Source organism: Tyto alba, unplaced genomic scaffold (genome assembly GCF_018691265.1).
Source record: "Tyto alba isolate M040663 unplaced genomic scaffold, T.alba_DEE_v4.0 Super-Scaffold_7, whole genome shotgun sequence".
Classification (NCBI taxonomy): domain Eukaryota; kingdom Metazoa; phylum Chordata; class Aves; order Strigiformes; family Tytonidae; genus Tyto; species Tyto alba.
In genome coordinates this window covers 22531093-22554615 of record NW_024881328.1, presented here as the reverse complement: position 1 = coordinate 22554615, position 23523 = coordinate 22531093, and the positions used below count along the sequence as shown (strand labels likewise).

At 37.6% G+C, this 23523-nt stretch overlaps 1 protein-coding gene across 7 annotated transcripts in view; it reads left to right on the top strand.

Annotated features, from left to right (window-relative positions):
- Positions 1 to 23523, top strand: part of LRP2 (LDL receptor related protein 2) — a 172931-nt gene that overhangs the window by 62474 nt on the left and 86934 nt on the right. For all 7 annotated transcript variants that reach the window (XM_032989751.2, XM_042784253.1, XM_032989752.2 and 4 more), the window contains 10 exons: positions 951 to 1058; positions 3212 to 3334; positions 5814 to 5930; positions 14041 to 14151; positions 14335 to 14448; positions 15731 to 15847; positions 16652 to 16795; positions 18179 to 18298; positions 20636 to 20764; positions 22445 to 22614. In XM_032989751.2, coding sequence (XP_032845642.1) covers positions 951 to 1058; positions 3212 to 3334; positions 5814 to 5930; positions 14041 to 14151; positions 14335 to 14448; positions 15731 to 15847; positions 16652 to 16795; positions 18179 to 18298; positions 20636 to 20764; positions 22445 to 22614 — 1253 coding nt within the window. The remainder of the gene's footprint in view (positions 1 to 950; positions 1059 to 3211; positions 3335 to 5813; positions 5931 to 14040; positions 14152 to 14334; positions 14449 to 15730; positions 15848 to 16651; positions 16796 to 18178; positions 18299 to 20635; positions 20765 to 22444; positions 22615 to 23523) is intronic.

Genomic DNA, 23523 nt, shown 5'->3' with positions numbered 1-23523 from the left:
TTGTTTTGGGGACCTATAAAACTGTTCACTCCCTTTTTATGAGGCTGTAGTCACAACGAAAGGCCATAAACAGTGCATTTGCTCTTTCCTATGGGATTGGAGATTTCATTAGTCGACTCTAATAAAGGCCTGATCCAGCTGCATTTACACCTGGGAATGAATGCTTCTTTATCTTTAGGTCTTAATCCTTAGTAGGTCAAGCAGTAGGGTATGACAGCAGGATAGCTTTTGATCAGCTATAAATGCCCGAAAGCTTAATTTATTTTAAAATTATTTGCTATTCAAATGTTGACTGAAGACTTGCTTTCCTGTACTTCAGAGGAAAGATTTTAAATATTAGGCCATTATTAAAAAACAAAACAAAACTGAGGTCCTTCTGTATTTTTAAGCAGTCATTGCTGAAACAAGATTTCCACTTCAGCAAAGGGGATTATTATTATTTTAAATTCTCAGAGACTCTGGGGATGACTGAAGTTTAGCACGTTTAAGCCTTAGAAATAATGTGGAAAATGGTGCCCTACCTTTATTTAAGTATATACTGCTTGTGAATTTAAAACTGATACATTCCTGGTAAACAGGTTTCTGTAGTAAGTTTTAGCTCCTCTAAAACTTTTTGTTTGTTTGGTTGGTTTTGTTTATTTTGTTTGTATAACATACAGATATTAAAATTGTGGGAAATTTCTAGTGATTTATCTGGGAAATGTCCTGTAAGATTTAGAGCTGGTTCTTTCCTTGTTTTGGTTGACTGGATATGTAGAGATGGTTTTTTTTTATATATATATATATATATATATACACACACTTATATTTATATTTTTTAGTATTGTAATATTATTTTCTTTCTTTCCATGCTGTAAGGTGATGGATAGATTACAGTTGTGTGATAGGAATGCACTCTGCTTTTTATGTGCTGGCACTTCTAACCTGCTTGTCACTCTGCTTTACCACAGGATGTGAGCGGGGGCAGTTTCGCTGTGGAAATGGTCGCTGTATTCCTGCAGACTGGAGGTGTGATGGGGCTAGAGACTGCTCAGATGATACAGATGAAGCTGGTTGTCGTAAGTGAAATAATTATATAGCAACTTTTTTGTAAAATACTGAGATCTCAATGTGCTGAACTGTACCTCTGGTACGAGAATGAATATTGGAGTGGAAGAAAACTCAGTTGTCTTGAGATGACTGTGGAATCTGCTTAAGAGTCAGATTTCTTGAGTCCATTGGCTTTGGTAGTCAGAAAATCAAGTAGTGCTCAACTTCTAACATGACTTAGCCTTCTTTGAAAAACCTGTGTGTCCAGTAATGCCATTTAATTTGATGACTGATGTTCTAAGTAGATGTAGAAAAGTACTGTATTCTATTATTGCAGTAATCCTGAATATTGGATGTACACCATCAACATCACTTGAGCTCCAAATCTTTAGATCTTTGAGGCCCTAGACAACAAGCTGTACCTACTGCACCTTAAGTAGAGTCTTGGTTAGTTGTCCAGAGTTGGTCATGTTATCCTTGGTGCCAGCAGCTCAGGGGCGACAATTTCATTTAGGTGGGCTGTAAAATGCACAGAGATTCCCTCAAGCTGAATGTTAAAAGGGTTGTGAAAATTAAGAAATTCACTCCACAGTTTGTTTTCAGGAAGTCGCCTGCATTTTACCTTATTGATTCTAGTGTTCTTCAAGGTCTTGCAGGCTGGTGCAGTTATCAGCCCACTTATAGGTTGTGCCAGATTTTGCCCCTTGGCTGATGGGGAGTGAGAAAGACTAATTTATGTTGGTTCTATTCACACTGGATTGTTTCTTTGCTGCTTGACCCATATAATAATTGGAGGTCATTCACACAGCTTGGCAGTCTGATCTGTTGCTTAGCACTTTAGTTAGCTCCAAAAACCAGTGCAGTTCTGAAGAATGCCTTAAACCGGCAAAACAAAATGGTGTTGTCCTATAGGTTGCTATTTCAACTTAGTTCTGAATTGCAGCTGGAAATAAGTAGTTGCACTTTGAACAAGGAGTGGGTAAAATTCACACTGACTTTGTGAAAGATTGAAAAAAACCCCCAACACATACTACATTCTTTATAGCTATAAGCAAGAAGTTGAGTTGTTCTCATTTTCATACATGTGATGAATTAGGAAGATGAAAATTAAACTTTCAGGTTTTTTCAGTTAGTTGTACTTTTAAAAACAATATATTAATGTGCTATAGGCAGTGGGGCACATAGGTGTCTAGGAACATAGTTTTAAACTGTTTAAAACTGGCCTAAGGTTAAAACTATATTACAAGATTATTCTTTGGTTCTTAAAACAGGAATTGAAAAAAGTATGCATGAAGTGCATTGTCTGTAGAATGTGATCAATTTTATCCCTCTAATTACTTTACCTCTAGTGTAATTTTGTACTTCTCAACTCTAAATCTACACAGTGATTTAATTTTCTCCCTTGATGCTTTGTTGACATTGGTAGTTGAGCACAAAGTGTTTCTAGTTGACTTCACAGTACTGCAGAAACATGACCCTGAGAAAAAAAGATGATAAAGAGCAGAGTCCTCTCAACTGGACTGTGTTGTGCTAGTGATTCTTCTCAGGAGTATTAGCTAGGGATGGAACAAGCTATAATAGTTTCAAACATTTATTTTGATCTTGCTCTCTAATGGCTCCCTTTTGTTTGGCTATTTGAAAACTACGGAGTGGAGCTGGGACAACATTCAGATTGTTCTGACCTGACCCTCACTTTTGCCTCATAAATTCACAGGGAAGAGTCATGAGCTTGTTTTGAAAGGCCTTCTTCCTACCAAGGGTAGAGCATCTGAGGTGGCCTGAGAGCAATTGAACGGACCCCTGTGAGACTAGGGAAGTTAGCATAACTCCATATATAAGTGAAAAAAGAGGCTCTGACAGAGGGCAGTTCAGACCCTTAAGGTTTTGTTGTGACCTGCCTTCTAGACAAGCCTGTGTCTTCAGGGGAGAGTACAAAACTGAAGATTCATACACAGAAGGTCACTAAACTAAATTTTGCCTTTGAGCATCCTTCTGCTGGTCCAGTTTCCCCTCCCTTCTCTCTCCATTTTCTTTGGTTTGTCAAATGCTTCAGTGTTTAGTGAAAGTTACAGTCAACTGACACGTGAACCTTAAGTCTTCTTTTCCCTTATTTAATTGTTTTATTTGAAAATGCTTTCCTATATGTTTGTGAAATTACATTATTTTTCATTGCTTACACTAGCACAACCTACCTGTGAGGGAAATCAATTTCAGTGTCAGACTGATGGCGAATGTATCCCACAGTCATGGGTTTGTGATGACGAGGAAGACTGTGAAGATGGCTCAGATGAGCATCAACAATGTCGTAAGTATTTAAATTCTAATGTTATACCAGCTTTGTGAAATAAGGTAATTCACATAGCAGCATATTGAGAACATACAGAAACAAGCCCGCTGTAACTACAGCTTTTAGCAGTAGAGTGTCTATAAAGTATTTTCTAAAAATTAAATAATCTGAAATTGATAAAATACAGAAAATATGTCTGAAAAGACATCAGTTAATCTAAAAGAAAAAAAGGAGAAAAATATACAGTGCATATTAGTTTTACAGTTGATACAAAATTTACTAGTTCCAAAAATGATGAAATATACATAATACTCTGATGTCCAAACACTATCTCAGTCACAGAAAAAGCTGCTTTATTCATTGCACACAAAATTCACAGTGGCATGTCAGAATTATATTAAAAAAAAGTTCATTACTTTCTAGAAAATTTTGAAATGTATATGTATATAAAAAAAGAGGAATTATCAGTCAGTTGAAGTCAACTAGATTGTTAAAGATTCTTGTACCATCTTTAGTGATACTATTTAATGGCATTATTATTTAAAATGACCAGAGCTGTTCTTTCTCATATTCAGATAGGAGGAATACCAAAAGTCCCAGTATAGGATGAAAGTCTAGTCCTTCATTATTTTTGGACAGCTTAAACTTAGGACATAATTCCCATTAGTATTTCACTTTAATTTGCTAAACAGTGTATTAATCATGTTCAAATTGCTGTTTTAAACTAAAGTGTTTAATGTTATCTGTATATTTTAGAGCAAAGAAATAATTTAGCAGCCTAACTGCCATAGCCATAAGCTCTTTTTTTCAGTATTAATAGCAAAATAAGTACTGGTAGTAATAAAATATGTTGCTTTGATTTTCAAATTTCATGACTAAGCAGTTTAAGGACTACATACAGCTAAGTATGTGCCAAAGTGATGAACGGTGAACTAAGATGATTATTGCACCAAATTACATTTTCTGCCTTATTGCATAAGACGGGAAGAACAAGTGTTGCAGTGTTCTAAAGAACTGATTTCCTGCTGCTTCTAGTATTAGAAGTTACTTTTAAGGGATAAGATTTATTTACTTTCTTTTTGATTCTATGTATAATTTTTTAATAACTTCTTTAAACTGAACAGCTCTGGAAATACTAACCCCCTTGGTTCTGGGGAGGTTTACAGGTTTAAGTTTTGGAATGATTTTGCTCACAGGCTTGGTTTGTGCTTTTATATCTTGATACTTATTCTCACTGAGGATGGAAAAGCTGGAACTAAGGTTATCTGCCTTTTGTTCCCCTTTTCCTCTGAGAAGGTGTCAGCACAACTGCTGGTTATGTTTTAACTAAGGAATCTGTAGATATAAAATTCAAAATGAACAGCAGATCTGAGTTGACTTTTGAACCAGGTCACTGTAACATCATTCTCCATGTACTGGTTAATCATGAGTGTTAGTAACTATTCAGTGGCACTGTCATGCTGCTGCTGCTTGGTTTTGAGCCATCTCCCGCTATTTGTCCTTATTCTTATAAAGGGACGTTCTATCTCTGTGCATAGGAATCCTGGAGGAGCTTCTTGAAATGTTAAAAATTTTTCTTGAGAAGAATGGCCAACAGCTCCAGAAGTCACACATGCAGAATTAAAATAAATTTTTTTTACTTCACTGTCTTGCTCTTGCCTTTTCTCATGACACTAGTATCCCAGTGGCTGATATTACTTAGGGAACACTGCTGACAGAAGAAGGAATAGAGTCTCTGTAAAGCAGCAGACCTGATACCCATGTATAGGTTGGGATGGTGTTGAGATATAGCATGAGTTTGAAAGAAACAAATGTTCAGGTGGCACAAGGGAGGAAAAGTTAGCGGTGATTTCGTCCTTCAGCTAGATCTTCACAGATTTTAATTTGCCTAAGAAGAACAGAGAGCTTTATTTAGCTGTAGTGGAATCAAAGTGGAATTGCACAGTTTTATGTGGTTCCTTTTCACTGCAACAGCTGTCGTGAAAAAAGATGTAATAATTCTTGATCCTCTATTAGTTATGAATGTAAAATCTTCCTGACTGTTGAGGCCCTGGCTGTATTAAAAAGCAGTGCCTTACCTCCAGCTCTGCTGTGTTTACATTGTGGCATTCTAGTTGACCAAGTAACTTGGTTACTGACAGATTTTGACCCAGTAAACAAAATAATAGAGAAAACTTTAAAACAGTGAGAACAGGTAATTTAATCTTTTAGGCAGAACAACTAAAGGGAGGTAATTTTTAACCTAGAGGTCAACCCCTTCAGTGGAGAAAAGCAGTGACCTTGCAGGCTACAAAAGGCCTCAAAGAGCTATGTTATCTGCCATGTGCTTGTCAAGTGTTCTTTAATCTCATTGAGTACACAAGGGTGCAGGGGGAGAAAATCTTATGCTACTGTTTGTGAGAGGGATGGAGTAGTTAAAGAAGAAGAGGGAAAATATTTTTCTGCGTAAAAAATCTTGATTGATGGAAAAGACTGATTGAGTGCCTGTTTCTTGCAGCGGGAAGGACATGCACAAGTCAGCAGTTCACATGTTCAAATGGACAGTGCATCCCAAGTGCATACTGGTGTGATCGAGTAAAGGACTGCACTGATGGAACAGATGAAAGAATCTGCCGTGAGTCTTAACTCTTAGCACTAGATCTGGTTTCATCTCCTCTCTCTGTGGCATTTTAATAAATTTGTAAGATTAAAGGGCTTGTTGATGGACAGGATGACCACAATATGCTTCTTGTTACGAGAGTTTCATTTCAGATTCTTTTGTGTATTAGAGCTGATGTTCTGATACAGATCCATTATTGCAGAACTCAAATGCAAACTGCTGCCATAGGATCAGGGCTTCTTGTTTGTCACTGTCAGAAGGATAATTAATACTGCATTGGAAAAAAGCAACCATGTTTAAATGACTTAAAGCCTTGGGACACTCAGAGCTAACTGCCAATTTTTTTCATGTTCTATTTGCATACTCCTTTTGAAATCAGTGGTAACTGTAACCTGCATAGAAAGTCAGAATTTGACCCCAAATCACTTCTTTGAGGGACTTTGACCCTTTCAAAAGCATTTGTATTCTAGACTGCAGTTTCCTGTGGAGATGAAGTGGCATTGGGTCATACTGTATTCAGATAAGCTGTTTATATTGTGCTAAAAAAATGCAGGTGGACAAGTAGTTTTTTTCAGTCTAACTTTCCCAGAGTTGAGTCTGCCTGACTGTCTTGTGACAGCCTCCCTAGGTCCTGGCCTAGGTTGAATACCGATGGAAAGGACAGATGACCACAGAATAGAGGCCACATTTTTCAGAGATATTTTTGCCTAATACCTGCCCAACAGTGTGTAACAGCATGTCTGTTTATTGTTAGTATTAAGGAAAATCTTTACATATGCCATGAATGACATGTGACATATGAGTTGCTATTCTAGCTGTTAGAACTTAGTGTGCCTTTGGGAAAAAGTCATAATTGTAAACTTTGCTTGGAACCAGACCCAAGGTGGGAAGTGGTGGAAGAGGCTAGGGTGCTAAGGAATGGATAAAGAAGCAAGAAAAGAAATGTTGTTAATGGCTGCACTCAGAGGAAAAAAGGGTATATGCACATGCTGTATAAAGGAAAACCAGCATGTTACATGGTCAGTCAACCGCCAGTGCATTTTATCCCTGACTCACAAGTGGCTAAAATGTACATTCTGTAGAATGAAAGGTGATACAGAGCTGAATGGTACTCTGGAATAAAATGTTGCTGAGACAGCCAGCTTGGAACTTTTCCATATGATAGACCCACAGTGAATTCTGAAGTCACCAACCCAAGTGGCTTAAAGCCGAGATCCAAAGTATCCCATATCATTGCTGGAAGAATATCTTCTGTAGGTTGGCATTTTTTCTCTTAAAGTTTAGAGGAAGAAAAGAGATTGGTAATTTAATTTAGCAAATCATGACACATTGAAAAATATTCCTGAAGAAAATATATTTGTTTAAAAAATGCATTATCTGTGAATTAAAAAAAGAGGAACTGCTCAGCACTTCTGAGAAATCTCTGAGTAGTCATTGAATACAGTGTGGAGCAGTCTGATGAAATGGTATGATTGTTATAATTTAGTAAATCTGTGGCAGACTGGGAGTGGAGTCCTAAAGACAACACTCACAGTTCTTCCTTCAGACTAGAAGCTGTCATCATGTTTGAAAATTGAAGTGTACATTTTATTTGATGTTTAACACTCTCAACTAAGTAAATGAAAAAGGCAGTTTGGAAAGGGGCCTCTAAATACCTTAACAGTTGTGCTCTACTGCTGTGTGAGAAACCCAGTCACTGCTGCATTAGCCAGCAGGCCCCATACCTGTTGTGAAGGCAGCATATTTAGCCCCAGGGAGAGGGACTGCCTCACATCATTCAACAGCCTCTACTCTGGCTTATTAGAATATGTGTTGACAGTCCCTCTAAGACAGAAGAATGACTGTGATTTGGAACACTGAAAGTAGGAGTGTTGGACTCGTTTAAAGAAATGTGGTGCTGAAGACAAGAGAATCAAGAAGAATGTAATGACAAGACCCTTCCAGAAAGACTGGTTAATTTTATTGCCTCTCTGTCTTTGCAAGGCCTAGAACTTTAAGCAGAAGCCATAAGATAAAATTAATAATTTGGTCATGTTACGATTAACTATGTGGTAGGGATTAGTGTAAGTGTTAGAATTTACTGTTTTGAAGCAGATTCTAATACTTGCTTTGAATGTTAATTTTTCCCATTGTTTCATCTATTTTCTTTTCCACACTATCTGATATAAACAAATACAAGAGGAATATCGCTATTTTGGCCTTTTCCTTTGTCATTATTTTTCCCTTATTTAATTTACACTAAAAGGTTTCATAAATTAAAACTAAAAATCCATGAACAGCGAAAGAACAAAGCTATTTAGAGTTGTTTCTCTTATTTCACAGAACATAACAAAATGTAGACTTACCATGTCTATTTACTTACACCTTGCACTCACTGATCTGTCTGGAAGCAGATTTAGATTGTAAAGAAGATAAAGTTTTGTAGCTGAATAAGTTACATTATTTAAGAAACTAGTCAAATGCAAAATGTCACCAATATGAAGTAACTCAGCAATTAAACATTTTAAAAAATAGAACAGAGGAATTCAAAGTCTTAGTCCATTTTGCTGCTAATGGGATTAACAGCAAGGGAAAACTGCCCATGCAGAGGCTAAGATAAACATCAGAACAATGTTTCAGCTACAGGTCATGTAATTAGTGCACTGAAGCTTTTTTAATTTCTTAAAACTGTAGGATTTTATTTGCTCTAAATATATATATCAGGTTGTTTTCCCAGCTTTTTAAATAGTCAGCAGCTAGCAAATATTTTCATTTTAAAACTTCAGTAATGTAGAATGAAATGGCAGACTATTTGGGGTAGCAAATACTTTTTGGGAGTAAGCAGCCAATATTGGTGTCATTTTTCTGTGTTGCATACTTTATTTCTTTCAGTTAAAGGTAGAATTCTCTCTCCTGCCTCAGCTTCTTAGTTGAAAAATGAAGATTGCAGCCATGTCCATTTTGCATTGCTGTCACTGACAAAATAACCTTCCTGGATACAGCTCAGGCAGCTGAGCACTGCATTGAGGCCATGAGGGAGAAAGGGGAAGTATTTTAAAGATGTCTTGTTTGAGGCTGATGGGCTGAGTGCAGGCCCAGAAACTCAAAATTTTTGATTCCAATTCTGATGTTGAGTTGCTGCCGTGAGTCAGCTGCCTAACCTGTTAATTCCTGCCTCTTGTTTGCAACGCTAAATAGCTGTTGTGGTCAGGAAGTGGGCAGCCAGGTCTGGGATGAATTTGCAGAGGGTGAAAGTGAACAAAGATCAAGAGCTGAAGGAGATCATAAGGGCTATAGTCCAAGAAGGAGGAAAATTACCATGGTCAGAAGCTAATGTTCTTGATGTTGGACAAATTACTTGTAACAGCTACAGGACAAGGCAGAAGTTCAGGCTCAAGGAAGTATCTCTTCCAGGGAGAGTTTGGGACAGGGAAAAAGCAAAACTGGAGCAAGGCAAGGAAGGCAGCCAAAGACTAGAGTGGCAGGGATCAAAATCAGGAATTAAGGCCAGGAATGAGGTTCTGGTCAGTCTGCCAGCTCTCAAAGCATCCCTGCTATGAACATTACCTGATATCATGTAGCTCACAGGACTCAGGCTTGGGGTAAGTCCTCCTCCTGGTGTCTCTAATAGGCTATGAGCTGTCTGGGCAGTGATTTGCATACTGTGAGGTGGTGACTCATGGCAGCAAGTCAAAGGGTTTTAATTAATTTTATTTTTTAAAATGTTTTGAAATGTTGCTGCAATAAAAGAATGACACTTGGAAGTAGGAATTTGCTCCTTTTTTTTTTTCTTTCTCCTTCTTGTAACATGGGTTAGGGTTACAGAAGGTTACAGTTCCTGACTGTGTGATAGAAATCAGTGTCTGCTGAATCAAGTACCAGTTGCAACTCTTCCCTATTACTGTTTTTGTATGGGTTTATTTCCAGCTTGCAGAACAAAAGTGTTAGGCAGAGAGCAAAATAATGTAGGTTTAGCAATTCCTGTGAAATAGCTTTCAAGCATCTTCCACATGTGTACATTGAAACATGCCATTTAAATGTGTTTGCAACTGTTGCCCCAAAACAATTTGTGGGTTACAAGGAGCAAGGTGCCTCATCTGTCATCTGTGCTGGCATTTGCCAGTTGTTTATATTTTGCAACTGAAGTGCTGGCATACCATGGGGAGACAGATTGTGGAGAAGTATTTTGGCTAAGAAAAAGAGATGCCTGAGAGGATGGGGAGAGAAAGAAGAGCTCCCTTTCTTTCTGAGCACTGGAATTAATGTAACTGGATTTCCTCGTTTTCACAAAGCTCATATTATCTTCTGGGAACTGTGAACACTAGGAAAAGATTGCTTCTTTTCAGTTTTCTGTAATTAGCCAAAGGTTCTTGGGAGGAAAAGATAAAGGAAACAATGTTCATGTTGGAGGCCTTTCACAATTAAATGCAAAGTGAAAGGAAACAGTTTATATTTTTCTGTGCCTTTTCTCTCCTAATCCCATGTTCAGTCTTTATACTATCTCCTTTCACTCTCTCCTCATGTACAGCTGTATTCTCAGGCCTCCTTAGATGCAAACTATCTACCCTGTTGTCCTTTAACTCAGAACTTTATCCTTCCTTTTTAGCTCTTTCTAATCCTTCTGTCCCCGATCTAGAAAAAAATATGTCCAAGTCCTGGGAAGAGAACCCTTTCTTTGATTTTCACATAGTCCCAGGTCACTCACACAGCACTAACACTTTTTCCTTGTGCCCCCTAGAACAGAGACGATATGATCAGCTTCTCTGATCCTTATCAGTTCTTGCACAGCTGTGTTTTTTTTTATACCCAAATGCATTGCTCTGGGATCAGGTGCATACAGAGAAATCTTAGTTAAAAAAAAAAACAAAACAAAACAGTCGAATAAAACCTAGGAAATGTTTGTTGTACAAGCCCCAAATGCAGTGACTAATGTAAGACCTTCCCACTTAAATTAAAAATGTCATGGTACTCACTTTTCAGACTTTCTTTGCTAGAAAGCTTTTCATTAAGATAGATTGTATAGGCCTTCAGTCCTACCCTCCCCACTGTCAAGGTCTAGATTCTCCTTTTCCTCTTCAGAACTTTCCATTTAGTTATAGGGAGTAGAACTCAGCCCACTCATTGCTAATGTTTTCTAAATTTTGGAGAGAAAGAAAAGGAGTTTAAGTCCTGTTTTTTCACAACTGCAAGGACAGGTGCTCCTTCATTTTCAGATATCCTAGTATTGTTATGAGGTTCTGTGTTGGCTTCCTTCATTCTCTCAACATCAACAGAGTGTACCACAAACACAATGCCATAGGTGCATCTTGTGTGTGGTTTCCACAGGGGCCTTCGCTAGTAGCTGTTGGAAAGTGTAACATAGTGGTTGGCCCTCACAGAAGCCAGCAGCTCTTCCTTGATTCTTGTAGCTTTGCTACTTCTCCACCCATAAAAGTGTGGATGGGTCCCCCAGCCACGATGGAACTGTCCTGATGGCACAGATGCTGCTGGACCCTGCAGTGCGTTGGCTACAGACTTCGGTGTAATTTACAACTTCGCCGTTATTCATGAGGATTAGTTCTTAATACCCCAAATAATTAAAACCATTTTATTAAAATAATATGTTAGAAGGTACAAAGAGTACAGTGTACAATGCACAATGCAGTGAAAAATATCTTTCAGATCAGTGAGAAAGCGGTGATCAGGTAATTTACTAAGCTTGGTCTTTAGACAGGAGATTGGGAATGGGATTGCCTGTACAGAGGTTAGAAGTTAAATTAATCTCCATTTTGCTTTTCAAAGAATGTTCTTGCTTCAGCAACTGCAATTAAAATAAAGAATCTGTACGCCAAGCAGATTTGAAAAGAAAATAAGGAAAAATAAGTATTTGTTCACATTCTAGTAAACCACCAATGTAGTCAGAATGTGTACTTTGAAGTGTCTTCAAAACATCTTATTGCCTTGTTTGGTATTTTTATAATGATTTGCATTTATACAGTAGATCATATAATAGAGTTTTTTCAAGGCTGAGGACTTTTCTAGGGTTGTTGCAGGAGAGACAACTTTGACAAAGTCCTTCCTCTAAGGCAGTTTAATATGAGCTTGAGAATATCTTACTACTGACTAAATCCTTAGTTTTTATGGACATTCTTGAAGAAACAGTGCAAGGCAATGAGTTTAACTTCCTATGTGTTTGACATTCAGTCCATGAGAAACAGTATGGAGTATCACTGGAGGTATTTCTGTGGGATATGAAGAAAGATTACAAAACTGTCCATTATAAATCCCCTTCAAAGCTTTCCTAATTCATTGCAGTTACAAAACAAATACCTTTTATTGTTCTTTTTCTTATATGTGCCCCATAATACTTACACTACTCTTGTACTGCCATAGTTATTTCTTCATATGCTGTAGAACTCCTGATAGTTCCTCCCTGTGGTGGCTCCTCTGCTTCCAGACAAGGAAGAAGCATTGATTCCATAATGAGCATAAAATGTGGCCCGAGGTCAGGCCTGCCTTTCTATAGGCAGAGTTAAGACTTCAGAATCCATGTTGTTTCCAAAGCTTTATAAGTTGTTCATAAGCCTAACCCAAGCAGGAAATGGATGAGATATCTGTGTTAGAAGGGAGTTTGTCTGATTGAGAAGTGGGGCTAAAGGATGCTAATCATGTTTAGGGCATGTGTTGGCACTGTCAGTGCAGACTTTTGGAATGAAAGGCCTGGGAACTAGCACCAGGAGGCCACAGGTAGGAACGCTGTAGCTGGAACCCTGTCAGTTTGCAACTACTGTTCTCTGATTAGGCACATACTGTTCCTACCTGCCAGTTACAGACTTATTAATTGCAGTGAAAATAATTGAAAACTAAATGAATCAATCAGAGAGATAGTCTGCATAGACTTGTAGTGGATGTTAACACAGATGGTTTTGCTCTCATATAAGAACTTATCAGTTAAAATCATGTAAGCTTATTCCATAGGTGATTGAAGTTTAGTGGGAGTGTGATGATATATAGAACAACAGAAGCAAGCAACAGAGTTTGCCACTGCCTGAAAAAATTGCAGCTTTTCTGAGTTTTGCTTGAGTAATTTTATTATCCATGTTTTGAATTCCAAGAGTATGAATGAAAATGTGCCTAAGTGAGAGCCTTCTCCATCTTCTTTATTAACTCGTATGGAAGTAAAATGGGATAAGAATTCAAACTGATAATCTAAAAGGTGCAAAATTAAATTCGGTTATTCTGTTTCTTGAGTTCATTTATCTACCTGTACTTCCTTATAGAGGCAAAGGTTCAATAAATCTCACTTCTAAAAATAGCAATTATTTGCTTTCATATTTGCCATTTGCCTGAAATAAGTAACTTTTGTCTATGTGGCAATGATCGAAACTAAACTTATATTCTCCTACTCAATACTAGCACATGCACATGCTTAATTTGTTGGATAGTTCCACTGAACTCACTGACCGCTTGTATGCATAAGTATTTTCAGAAGTGGTTTTAAGTTGTTTGGAATAATCCCTTGTGTTGGCCTGTAGGTCATCTACATAAGTAGAACAGTCAGAAACTGAAAAACCATTCCTTTTGCAGAATCTTTTTTGTTTTGAGAAGGGGGAAACAAGTAATAGAAAACAGAGGTCCTAATGTTGATCATGGACTTGGAAATTTAACATCCTTGGGTTAATTAGAACAAAACCATAAAACCGCAATGTCTCTGAGTTTGAGAACTCACATCATTCTAAGACCTAGGAACTGTAAATTTCAGGAACTCCTTTTCTGCCTAAGCACTTTTATTAAGATAATAGAGTGTGAAACTAAGGTACAAGTAAATAAATAAATGTTCACTGCTTGCGCTCCTTTTGTGTTGCATTGTTTTCTATCATAATGTAAACTGTTTGGGTTGCAAATCTTTTTTCCCTTGTTTGTTGTGAGGTTTTGTAGCGTCTGTCTAGAGGATATTCTTCAATATCTGTTGGAGGAGACAGTATACTGGATAAATGAATTGGTTGTCAGTAGCAGTAGCATGGGAAGTTAGCAGTAGTATGGGAAGTTTTGTATTCCTTTTTTGTTTTCCTATAAATCAAGATATTCTGTTGACCCCGGATATATATGACTTACTACACTCTATAGTCTAACATTCATGCTAATACTGAAGGTTTTCTTATTGTAGACTACCCAAGATGTGAACAGCTATTATGTGCAAATGGGGCATGTTTTAATGCAAGCCAGCGATGTGATGGCAAAGTTGATTGCAGAGATTCTTCTGATGAAGCTAATTGCAGTAAGTATCATATGCAGAGTGGTCCCAAACAAATATGCTTTATAGACCCTCTTTTGCCAAGAAGGATTGGACCAGATGATTCTTGAGGTCCCTTCCAAACTGGGATTCTATGATTCTGTGATTTTAAAGACCATAGTTTTCTGACAGATTTTCTGTATGTCTTTCTGTTAAAATCTCTTTCAGCACGTGGATGTACCAGTGCCCAGTTTCAGTGTGCTAATGGAGAATGCATCCCACGAGCCTTTATCTGTGACCATGATGATGACTGTGGAGATAGGAGTGATGAAAACTCTTGCAGTATGATGTTTTTGTTTTCTGGGTTTTTTTTTTCCACTTACTTTAACTGTTTTACTAAGAACTAGTTCAAGCAGATATCAGGAAGTAGCTTGCTTGGCTATACAGCCGTGAAAAGATGACCACTGTTCTACAAGGACTTTTTTATATGGAAAGATGAAAATTGCGGTGGTACTTTGATAGACTTTTTTCAGGTTGTCTTTCCTGCTAGGTGCTTGGGTGTGTGGTTACTATTTGAATTTGTGGATTCAGTGAGAGTTTGCTTTTTAACGCATATAGTTTCACTTCTTCGTGTTGTTGTAATTTTCTTCATTTCAGCATGACCCAAACGTAATTCCTTCACTCTGAAATCTCAGTTAGATACAGCATGCTATTGGTTTTTGTCCAAATTTGTTTGGCTCTTTTCACATTTTTATTTTCTGATGGATGGAATGGATCTTCTAGAATTACTCCCAGTGACTACAATGTACAACTTTACAGACGGATAACTGTACAGATAGCTGTCCTTTATATTTTCACATAAAGTCTTTAATTGACTGTTCCATTTCTGAAAATTTCCTACTCATTGTTTTCTTCATGATCGGGGTAGCCCAAAGTATTGCATCTCTAGCCAGAATCATGGCTGTAGGGTAATCACTCGTGTGAGCTATATATTTGAAAAGGTCTCCCACTGATTATAGGATCCAAATTAGTTTTATATTCTGCACTGCAGGAAGGCCACATGTTGCCATTTAGTTGCTCTATCGCACCAAGGACTTCACACCAGTATGATTCCACCCTCTGCCCTTCCCCACCCTGAATATTTTGATTGTATGTCTTTGGCAATGCCTGTCCTTTGGAGGACTCACAAATGTTTCTGAATTCTTAGCAGGGAATGATTCCCAACCATGGAGGGCTTTGACATAAATGATCTTTGTTTTTTTTCACTCTGTTTCTCTAAGTACAGAGAGTACAAACATTTTACCTCCTGATGTCTTGAGTGTAATCTCCTTGTCATGTCCACCTTCAGGAACCTTGTTAATAAGGTGCTCTGCATCTAGTTGCACAATTAATTGAGAAATCTAGCCTTCCATTTAATTTTTATAAAGAACCAGAGTATTCTAAAATAAAGTTCATACCTCAAATCAGAGGAAACAATCAGTGTTTACAATATATACAAGATATGGAACTGGCTCAGTTTTCCAGGAGAGATTATAAATGACTATTCATCTGTGAAACAATACTACTATTTCTACCCTTTTTAGTCATTTAGAGTAGTTTGATTTTCTCGTGTTTCTTTCCTTAGCTTATGCAACTTGCAGAGGCAACTTCTTCACTTGCCCAAGTGGCCGTTGCATTCATCAGAGCTGGATATGTGATGGAGATGATGATTGTGAAGATAATGAAGATGAAAGAGGATGTGGTATATGCTAATGATGACATTTTCAGAGGAAGACCTCACTAAGCTACTTCTATGAAATTTTGACCAATCAAGATGTTCTGAATCTATTTTAATTCTGTGAAAAACTTAGAATTCCATCTTCACCTGTTTCTTTTTTTAAACTTACACAATATTTTTTATAGTTCTGTGTGTGAGAATTATTGCTGTGATACTGAGTATGATGCAAACTAAGTTTAGCATATAACATCTTTTTTTCTTTTACATCTCTTCACATCTTTTTTTTTTTTTTTCTTTTTTCTCCTGTGGAGTTTTCTCAGGTCACCTCTTAAGAGACATGAGGCTCCTAATGACCCAAATCAATTGGTTGAAAATGAAAATAACTCAGTTACTGACAAGATTTGTCATGTGAGAAACAGAAATTTTAATGAATGAAATTGTGGGCTTTTTTCTCTTTCATTGGCCTTTTCTCTGACACTAGTCTCTTTATCCAGACAGCCTTTGTGAGTTTTGAAACCACAAAAGTATAGTTCTATTTCTGGTGCACCAGTTAGTCTAAAGCTAGATGGTTTTACTGTTTCTAACAACACAGAAAGCTAGAAGGATTCATGTGTCTGCACAAGTATTGTTTGCATTGTACTTTGAAGGTAAAAGAAAGCATGACAAGGATTTATAGATGATGTTTCTTTTATAGTCTTTCCCAGTTGTGTACAAGAGCCAGAAACTGAATAATGAGGGATAGAGATGCTTTGGGAAGCTGCTAGGGAAGAAGTTCTAAGTATTACTTGAAACATACTCCTCAGTTATTCTTGTTTTTCTTTTTTACAGAAAGTGGTCGCCATGAATGCTACCCAGGAGAGTGGGCCTGCCCTGGGTCAGGGCACTGCATTCCAATCGGGAAAGTGTGTGATGGGGCTGCAGACTGCCCTGCGGGAGAAGACGAAACTAACATCACTGCGGGCAGACATTGCAGTATGTATTTGAATCAAAAGCATACACAGAATAGCAGAAACATCAGCACTGATATCTTTTTAGATTCACCTTTTGTCTCCTAAACAATGTTGAAATTTTGGAAGCTCACTATTTTCATTGGCACTCTTTTTGACTGGATGATTTGAAAGAGGCATATATGCTGTGAACAGACCATTTCTTTTGTAAATCTGTACATGAGGTTTCACGAGTAGGGTTTTAAACTCATTCTCCATATCCTAAAATGTGTTTCAGAAGACAGGGAAAGGTGGGCTATATGCCTTTTTTGTTTAAGTATCTGTGTGTTTCCCTTTTTGTAAGTAAGAAAGCATGTTGTGTACTGATCGGAACACAGGACTGAAGTAGTGAGCCTTGGCTAAGTCACTTAGATTAGAGTTTTCAGAAATATCTCTTCACCTGGGATGTCTGGTTCTGCACTTAGTGATCTACTGGGTTTTCTCTGCTGGAGGCAGTGAGCATGCGTAGTTCCTGTTAATTTCACTCTTATGAACATTGATTTCCTCTGAGAATCAGGACCAAGGTATTTTACATTTTTAATTTTGAGGAAGAGGAAAATTCTAATTATTAATATCATGCCTTTTGGAATAGGAGGGCAGAAAAAATAATAAGAAATTAAACCTTATTGTAATAATGCATCTCTTGCTTTGCTGAGTGGTTTAAAAGTAACATCAGATGTGGGCTGCAAAACAAGGTGTGTAACAGAAGAAATTGAGCAAAAGGAAGATGACAAGGAAGGAGGTAGAAGTCAGCAAGTGCTTTACAACCATAATCTGATCGCCTATCACGGAATTTTTTATTAGGTACAAGGAAAAGGAGAAGTGATGAAGGAAAAAATAAGAAAGAGAAAAGAAAAGGATAAAAAAGAGTTTCTCCATGGACACACACAGCCAATATATTTCAATATATTGGAGTAACATACATACTCTTCTTAATATGATGTAGTATTTTTTTTCTGCATAAAAGAGAAAATGATGAGGTTACGTGCCAATAGATGGAGCTCGAGGATGTGTTGGTCTTGTGGAACCAGAGAACTATATGGTGTATTGCAGGTGGCTTCGTCTCTGCAGCTTTTTACGTGGCTCTTACCAGTGGTGGTTCATGTAAGATTGGTGCTTATCCTTTAACTGTGTTTTGAAAACCTATTATAAACAGTACCTTCTGTCTTTCATTTATGTATGTAAGCATATGTGATTTCGTGGAACTTTAGACATAATTTCTTCTGCAGATTTGTTTTAAGAAGCTGTTCTTGAAATTATAGACTCAGCATAGAAAAAACTGTAGCTTTGTAACTGTTGGTAAAGCAAAAAGCTGTTCTACTGGTAATATGTGTCATTGTATTTCTGAAATATTTTATTTCCTTTTTAGACATATCACACTGCACTGCTCTGAGTTGCCAGTATCGCTGTCATTCTTCTCCATCAGGAGGCATGTGTTACTGCCCTGCAGGATATACAATAAGTAGCAATGACAGTCGTACTTGTATTGGTAAGTGAAATACACTGACTGCAGATATCTAGTACCTTCTCACAGCTCATTGGGAAAGTTAGGATTCCAGGAAGGGAAGTTCCAAATGGGTGGATGTACTGGCAAACAGAAAATCTCAAGAGTCATCAGAAGAATAAAAATCTAAGTAGTATGATGGCAGCATGGTGACACAGAAACTAACCAGAGAGATAACAAAAAGCTCTCTTTCAGTAAGACCATTAAAGACATAGTGAGAGCATGATTATGTTTAAAAAGACTTACCCTTGGATGGCTGTTTTATTATCAAGTTTTTACAAGTCTTTTAGTGGCTAGATGGGGAGAATTTGTTTTTGCTCCAGGGATGTGTGGTGTTGTATGTTGCCTGGAAAAGCAGTTAATGATATTGAAGTGCTTGTACTTTTTGAAAGTGGCTGCATATGAAGACAGTAGAACCTCGTACTTTAAAATTAAAAAGGGTGCTTTGTATTTGTGCTGTGGAATGGATGTATCTCCTATGACATTTTGGTATATACATTATTTACATGAAAATGAAGAATATTTTCAAGAATATAAATGTAAGTGATGTATTCTGGTGTTGCATTTCTATTCTGTAGCTGCGGTAACTTGGTAGCACGTCCCTTGGTAGTACGAATTATTTTATCTTGCTAACTAGAAAGAGTAACTTCAGAATCATGAAGTTTAGCACTGAGTAAATATCTGTTATGGGTTTTCAACCCAAGCTATAGTGTTTGTGCTATTAAAAGTATTTCAGCTGCTCAGTCTCTAATGAGATTTCTGTATTTTTGAGAATATTTGGTGGCCTAGGGCTGTATGAGCTGCAGTGACAGCATGGTTGCTCTTAGAGAGAAGGAATCAATGCACTGACTCCAGGCACAAAATTTACTCTGTTGTTTCACTTTTATGTGGGAAATATGTGAAGAACACATTCACAAACCTGGTGCATTCTCCGTGAGTTTTCTGTTGTTCTTTGCCCTGTAAACCTAGTGATCTGATTCTGGCTTCTAAATCTGAGTCTGTGAATTTTGGTTTGCAGAGATCTAGGCATATATTTGTAGTGGAAGCAAGACTTGTCATGGGGGAATGGCTCACAGTCAGTAGTGTATAATTCCAGATCTTAGTTTAAATCAATGTTATTGGTTTAAGGCCAGAATAATGAAACCATAGTGTTAGCGAAGTGTATTACTTTTTGAAACTATAATCTTTTCATTTTGTCTTCTCTTCATTTGTTTCTGGCTTACCATATACTGAAGTTTTTCAACATATATGGAAGCTGGAAAACTACTGAGAACATTCTTTCAAATGTACTGTTTAGGAAATATTTCATTTTTACTTATGTGTTAAATGTTTAAAACCAGAAGTTCCGGTTGGAAGAATATTTGAGATCTCACTTTTTCCTTTTTTGGCTTGATAGTAGAATTACCAGTTTCCAGCAATGTAATGTCCTGATTCTACTCAGGTTTTCAGGTGACGGACGTCAGTCCTTTAATGTCAAAACCATGTGTTAAGTAGTGTCAGAAATCTCCTGGGCTTTAAATAACTACAGATAGGATGAAACACCAGACAGTGTTTCTGAATTTTTTATTTTTGTATTTTTAATTATTTTTCCTAGCAAACCAGAATTTTAAAAATCCTTGTTTTTAATGGATGCCTAGTTAAATATATCACAATTTTACAAGTAAAATATTCTGCAGCAACCCTGGAAATTGCTTGTAGAGCACACCTCTGAGAATTTGCTGGGTTATCCTAGCTGCAGACTCTACGGTATTTTGCATACCAAAGTGAACTTCTTTGTACTTTTTGCCAGCTGGTTCTGGTACACAGCCAGATTTTAATTGGAAATCAGACACCTGTTAGCATGGTACCAAGTCTGAGCTAATAAACACTGCCCTTTAACAGGACCTATTAGCTTGAGCACTGCACTGACATAAAGGTAGGGCTCTCCTTCAGAGTGGGCTTAAATCCAGATGAGTGTATGTGTGTGTGGAAAGCATACAGATCTGTTGCAGGAAGAATACTGCACTGATATATTCTGTATTGTGGAAAGTAGGCAATAACATCCCTTCCAATCCCATTTCCTTTTCTCCTGACAGATGTGGGATTTTTTTCTGGGGGGGTGGGGGTGGGTAGGTCCCTGGGCAGCAAACATCAGTTGTTTTGTTATCAAGAAATAGAAAATTGAAACATTTTTGGAAAAACATACAAAGCCTCTTTTCCCATGCCACAGTTTTGCAAACAGATATAAAGTAAGCAGAGAGTATAAACTTGCAGCTTCCCAAATACAATGGCATCCCTTTCATACAAAGCATTATTTATAAATATGCTCTATTCACTTGACAGATTTTGATGACTGCAAAATGTGGGGTGTCTGTGACCAGCTGTGTGAAGATCGTGTGGGACATCACCAGTGCCACTGTGTGGAAGGTTATTTCCTAGAGCATCATCGGCATTGTCGGGCCAACACTTCAGGTTTGTGTGCAGTACTGCAAGCTTCTTGCTGTTGTTGGACTAACAGATAGAGCTAGAAAAAATGGGCCAGTTTGCATGGCTATGCCATACAGCTGTGTTTGATTTTAACCCTGGCCTTGAGGACATATGGTCAGGAGAGCATTCAGAACAAACATCAAGCACTTATCAAGAGACTCTGCATCTGCTGGCATCTGTGGGCTGGTGGCGCTGACTGCCTCATCAGGGCTTCTTCTCCTCAAAACAATGTCTTCTGGGCTCCAGCACTTTCTCAGCATTCCAGACTTCCACATAATTGGGAGGTCGTTGCCAGAGCCCTCCTTAATAGACAAAATCTTGTGCCTGTGGGAGGCAGTTTCCTGACTGCTCTCTGTGGAACTCAGTGGGATCAAGAAATCACAAAACCTGACTTTTTCTAGGACTGTGGCATGCTGAAGGGTGAGCAGAAACACCTGCTTGTGAGCAAAACCATGCTCCTGGCTGTTAGTGTCACAGAGTCTGAACTCCGCAAGAATGCTTGCTTCACACAGAATGTGGTTTCCCATCAGCAGTAGGCAGCTGCTCCTGGTTGTTTACCTCCTGCTCTGTTCTGAAAGCAGGCCTTGGGAAACCCTTCTTTGTGGAGATGTAATAGCCTAACAGGCTTTTGGGTGAGGCAGGTGTTCCTCAGGTGTTAGTGGGAAGCAGAGTCCCTGCTTCCTGCTTGGCATAGCTGATTAGCAGTCTTGCTTCTTAGAAAAGCATGAACTGCCCCACTTCCCTCCCCCTTCCTTCTGTCTTCAGCTATGTCTGCAGAGCAGTCATCATCTTGCAATTTTCTAAGTATGTCCTCAAAAAATAGGGAATTTTTTTCACTAATGAAAGATGCTTGACTGTATTAAGACATGTATATGCCAACATTGGGAAACACTGTTCTGTTTCCACAAAAATTATGTGTATTTCACAAGAAGTTTTCCATTCAAATTAGTGTGACTTTTGGGCCAGTGTGTTGTTTGTAAAGTGTCGATTTTCTATCTTATTAATGGGGGAATTTCATATCTAGTTTAAATCAGTTTCCCTGGATTAATTTGTGCTTTAATTGGGGAGGGGTTTATGTGTATGGTGAATAGGATTTGGACTTAAATATATTCTTATCAGACTTACACCAAGCCTTTCAAGTGGCATCTACTTTGAAAGTGAGATTTCCTTCAAAGACTTGCTGGAATCTCTCTTCTATTGTAAGATACAGCAAAGATTTTCTGTTGAGATGAGAGAATGAAGAAGGTGGATAGAGCAGTACATAAAAAGATAAAAAACATGGCCTGCCTACTAGAATCAATGAATATCTAAATCTCATGGGGCAGAAAAATATTAAGAAAGTTTATACTTTGATTAAGGCGGCTAAACCAAGGAAATAGAAGAGTAGAAGTAGTATTTCAGAGTTTTGATGCACAGGGGTTTTGTAGAAGTTTTACCTGGTAGGGCTTTAAATACATATTCCTGCCTGATTTGTTCCAAGTCTAGAAACCAAAGGCAAATCAAAGTGAGTTAGTACTCACGTAGAAACATTTATATAGACTAATTTGAGCATCTATTTAAACCTTTGTGTGCAGTATTTACAAACCAGGATGTATATATTTCAACGACCCTTTGCAAAATAGCTTGTTTGAAGAGCAGTCATATATTTGTCACCCCTAATTTCAGCTGGTGTTGCATCAATTATTTTTTCCAATGGCCGTGATTTACTGATTGGAGATCTTCATGGAAGAAGTTTTCGTACTTTGGTGCAGTCACAGAATCGTGGGGTTGCAGTTGGAGTGGACTTTCACTTTTACCTGCACAGAATCTTTTGGACTGATACAGTGCAAGATAAGGTGAGTAGAAATTTCAGGAAGAATATATTTTTGTGTATGTGGAAGTAGAGAGTTGCAAGAGGCAGAATGTGTTGATAGGCCTTCATTTTTGAGAGCAGAAGCTGGCTGTATTTTTGTTTTCTAACAAAAAAGCTCCTTGAAATGTTTTATGTTAATGACTGCGTTTTTCAAGCTATACTATTACATGTGACATATTAAACAAAGAATCCTATTATATGGGAATGTCTTGAGCAACTTTTAATATTACTCGAGATAGAGTCCAAAAAACTAATTAAGAGAAATAGTAGACATTCTTTCAAAACTGAACAAATTTTTCTTGGTAATTTTTTGAAACACGATCATTTAAAATGTAAAAGCTATGTGCTTTCCAAGATGATAAAAATCAGATATCTTCATATACTTCAAATGTCACTGTAATTGAGCTTGGATAACAAATATTGACAGTATTTTGTGTAATGAGCCAGTATTTTGTTACTTTTTTTGAAGAGGAAATATTTTAGCTCCAAGATACAGTAAAACAGAGTAATTTTAAAAAACAGTCTGAAGACCCTTGTGAAAGTTGGACTTCACTCTTGTTCTTTTTCTCTGTGCGTAACTTACTGAAACAAAAAAAGTCCTAGGTCAAATGTTGAAAGTCCACAATCTTCATCTCTGTGTTGATTGTCATGCAGAGTAAAGGAGAATCCATGACCTGCTTCCTGCTGACACCACATGTGGATCAATTTGGTGTCACTGTCGTTATTCTGAATTTATACATAAGCTGCAAACTATAGTTTCTCCTACAGTGCCACATTGGTTGATGTTGGAAAGCACACTGCATGGCTGTCAAGTAGGACAGGATTTGTAAGCACAATTTTTGACTTGTTCAAAATTTTGGCATTTTTATTTTCACTGCAGTGGGTTCCCATT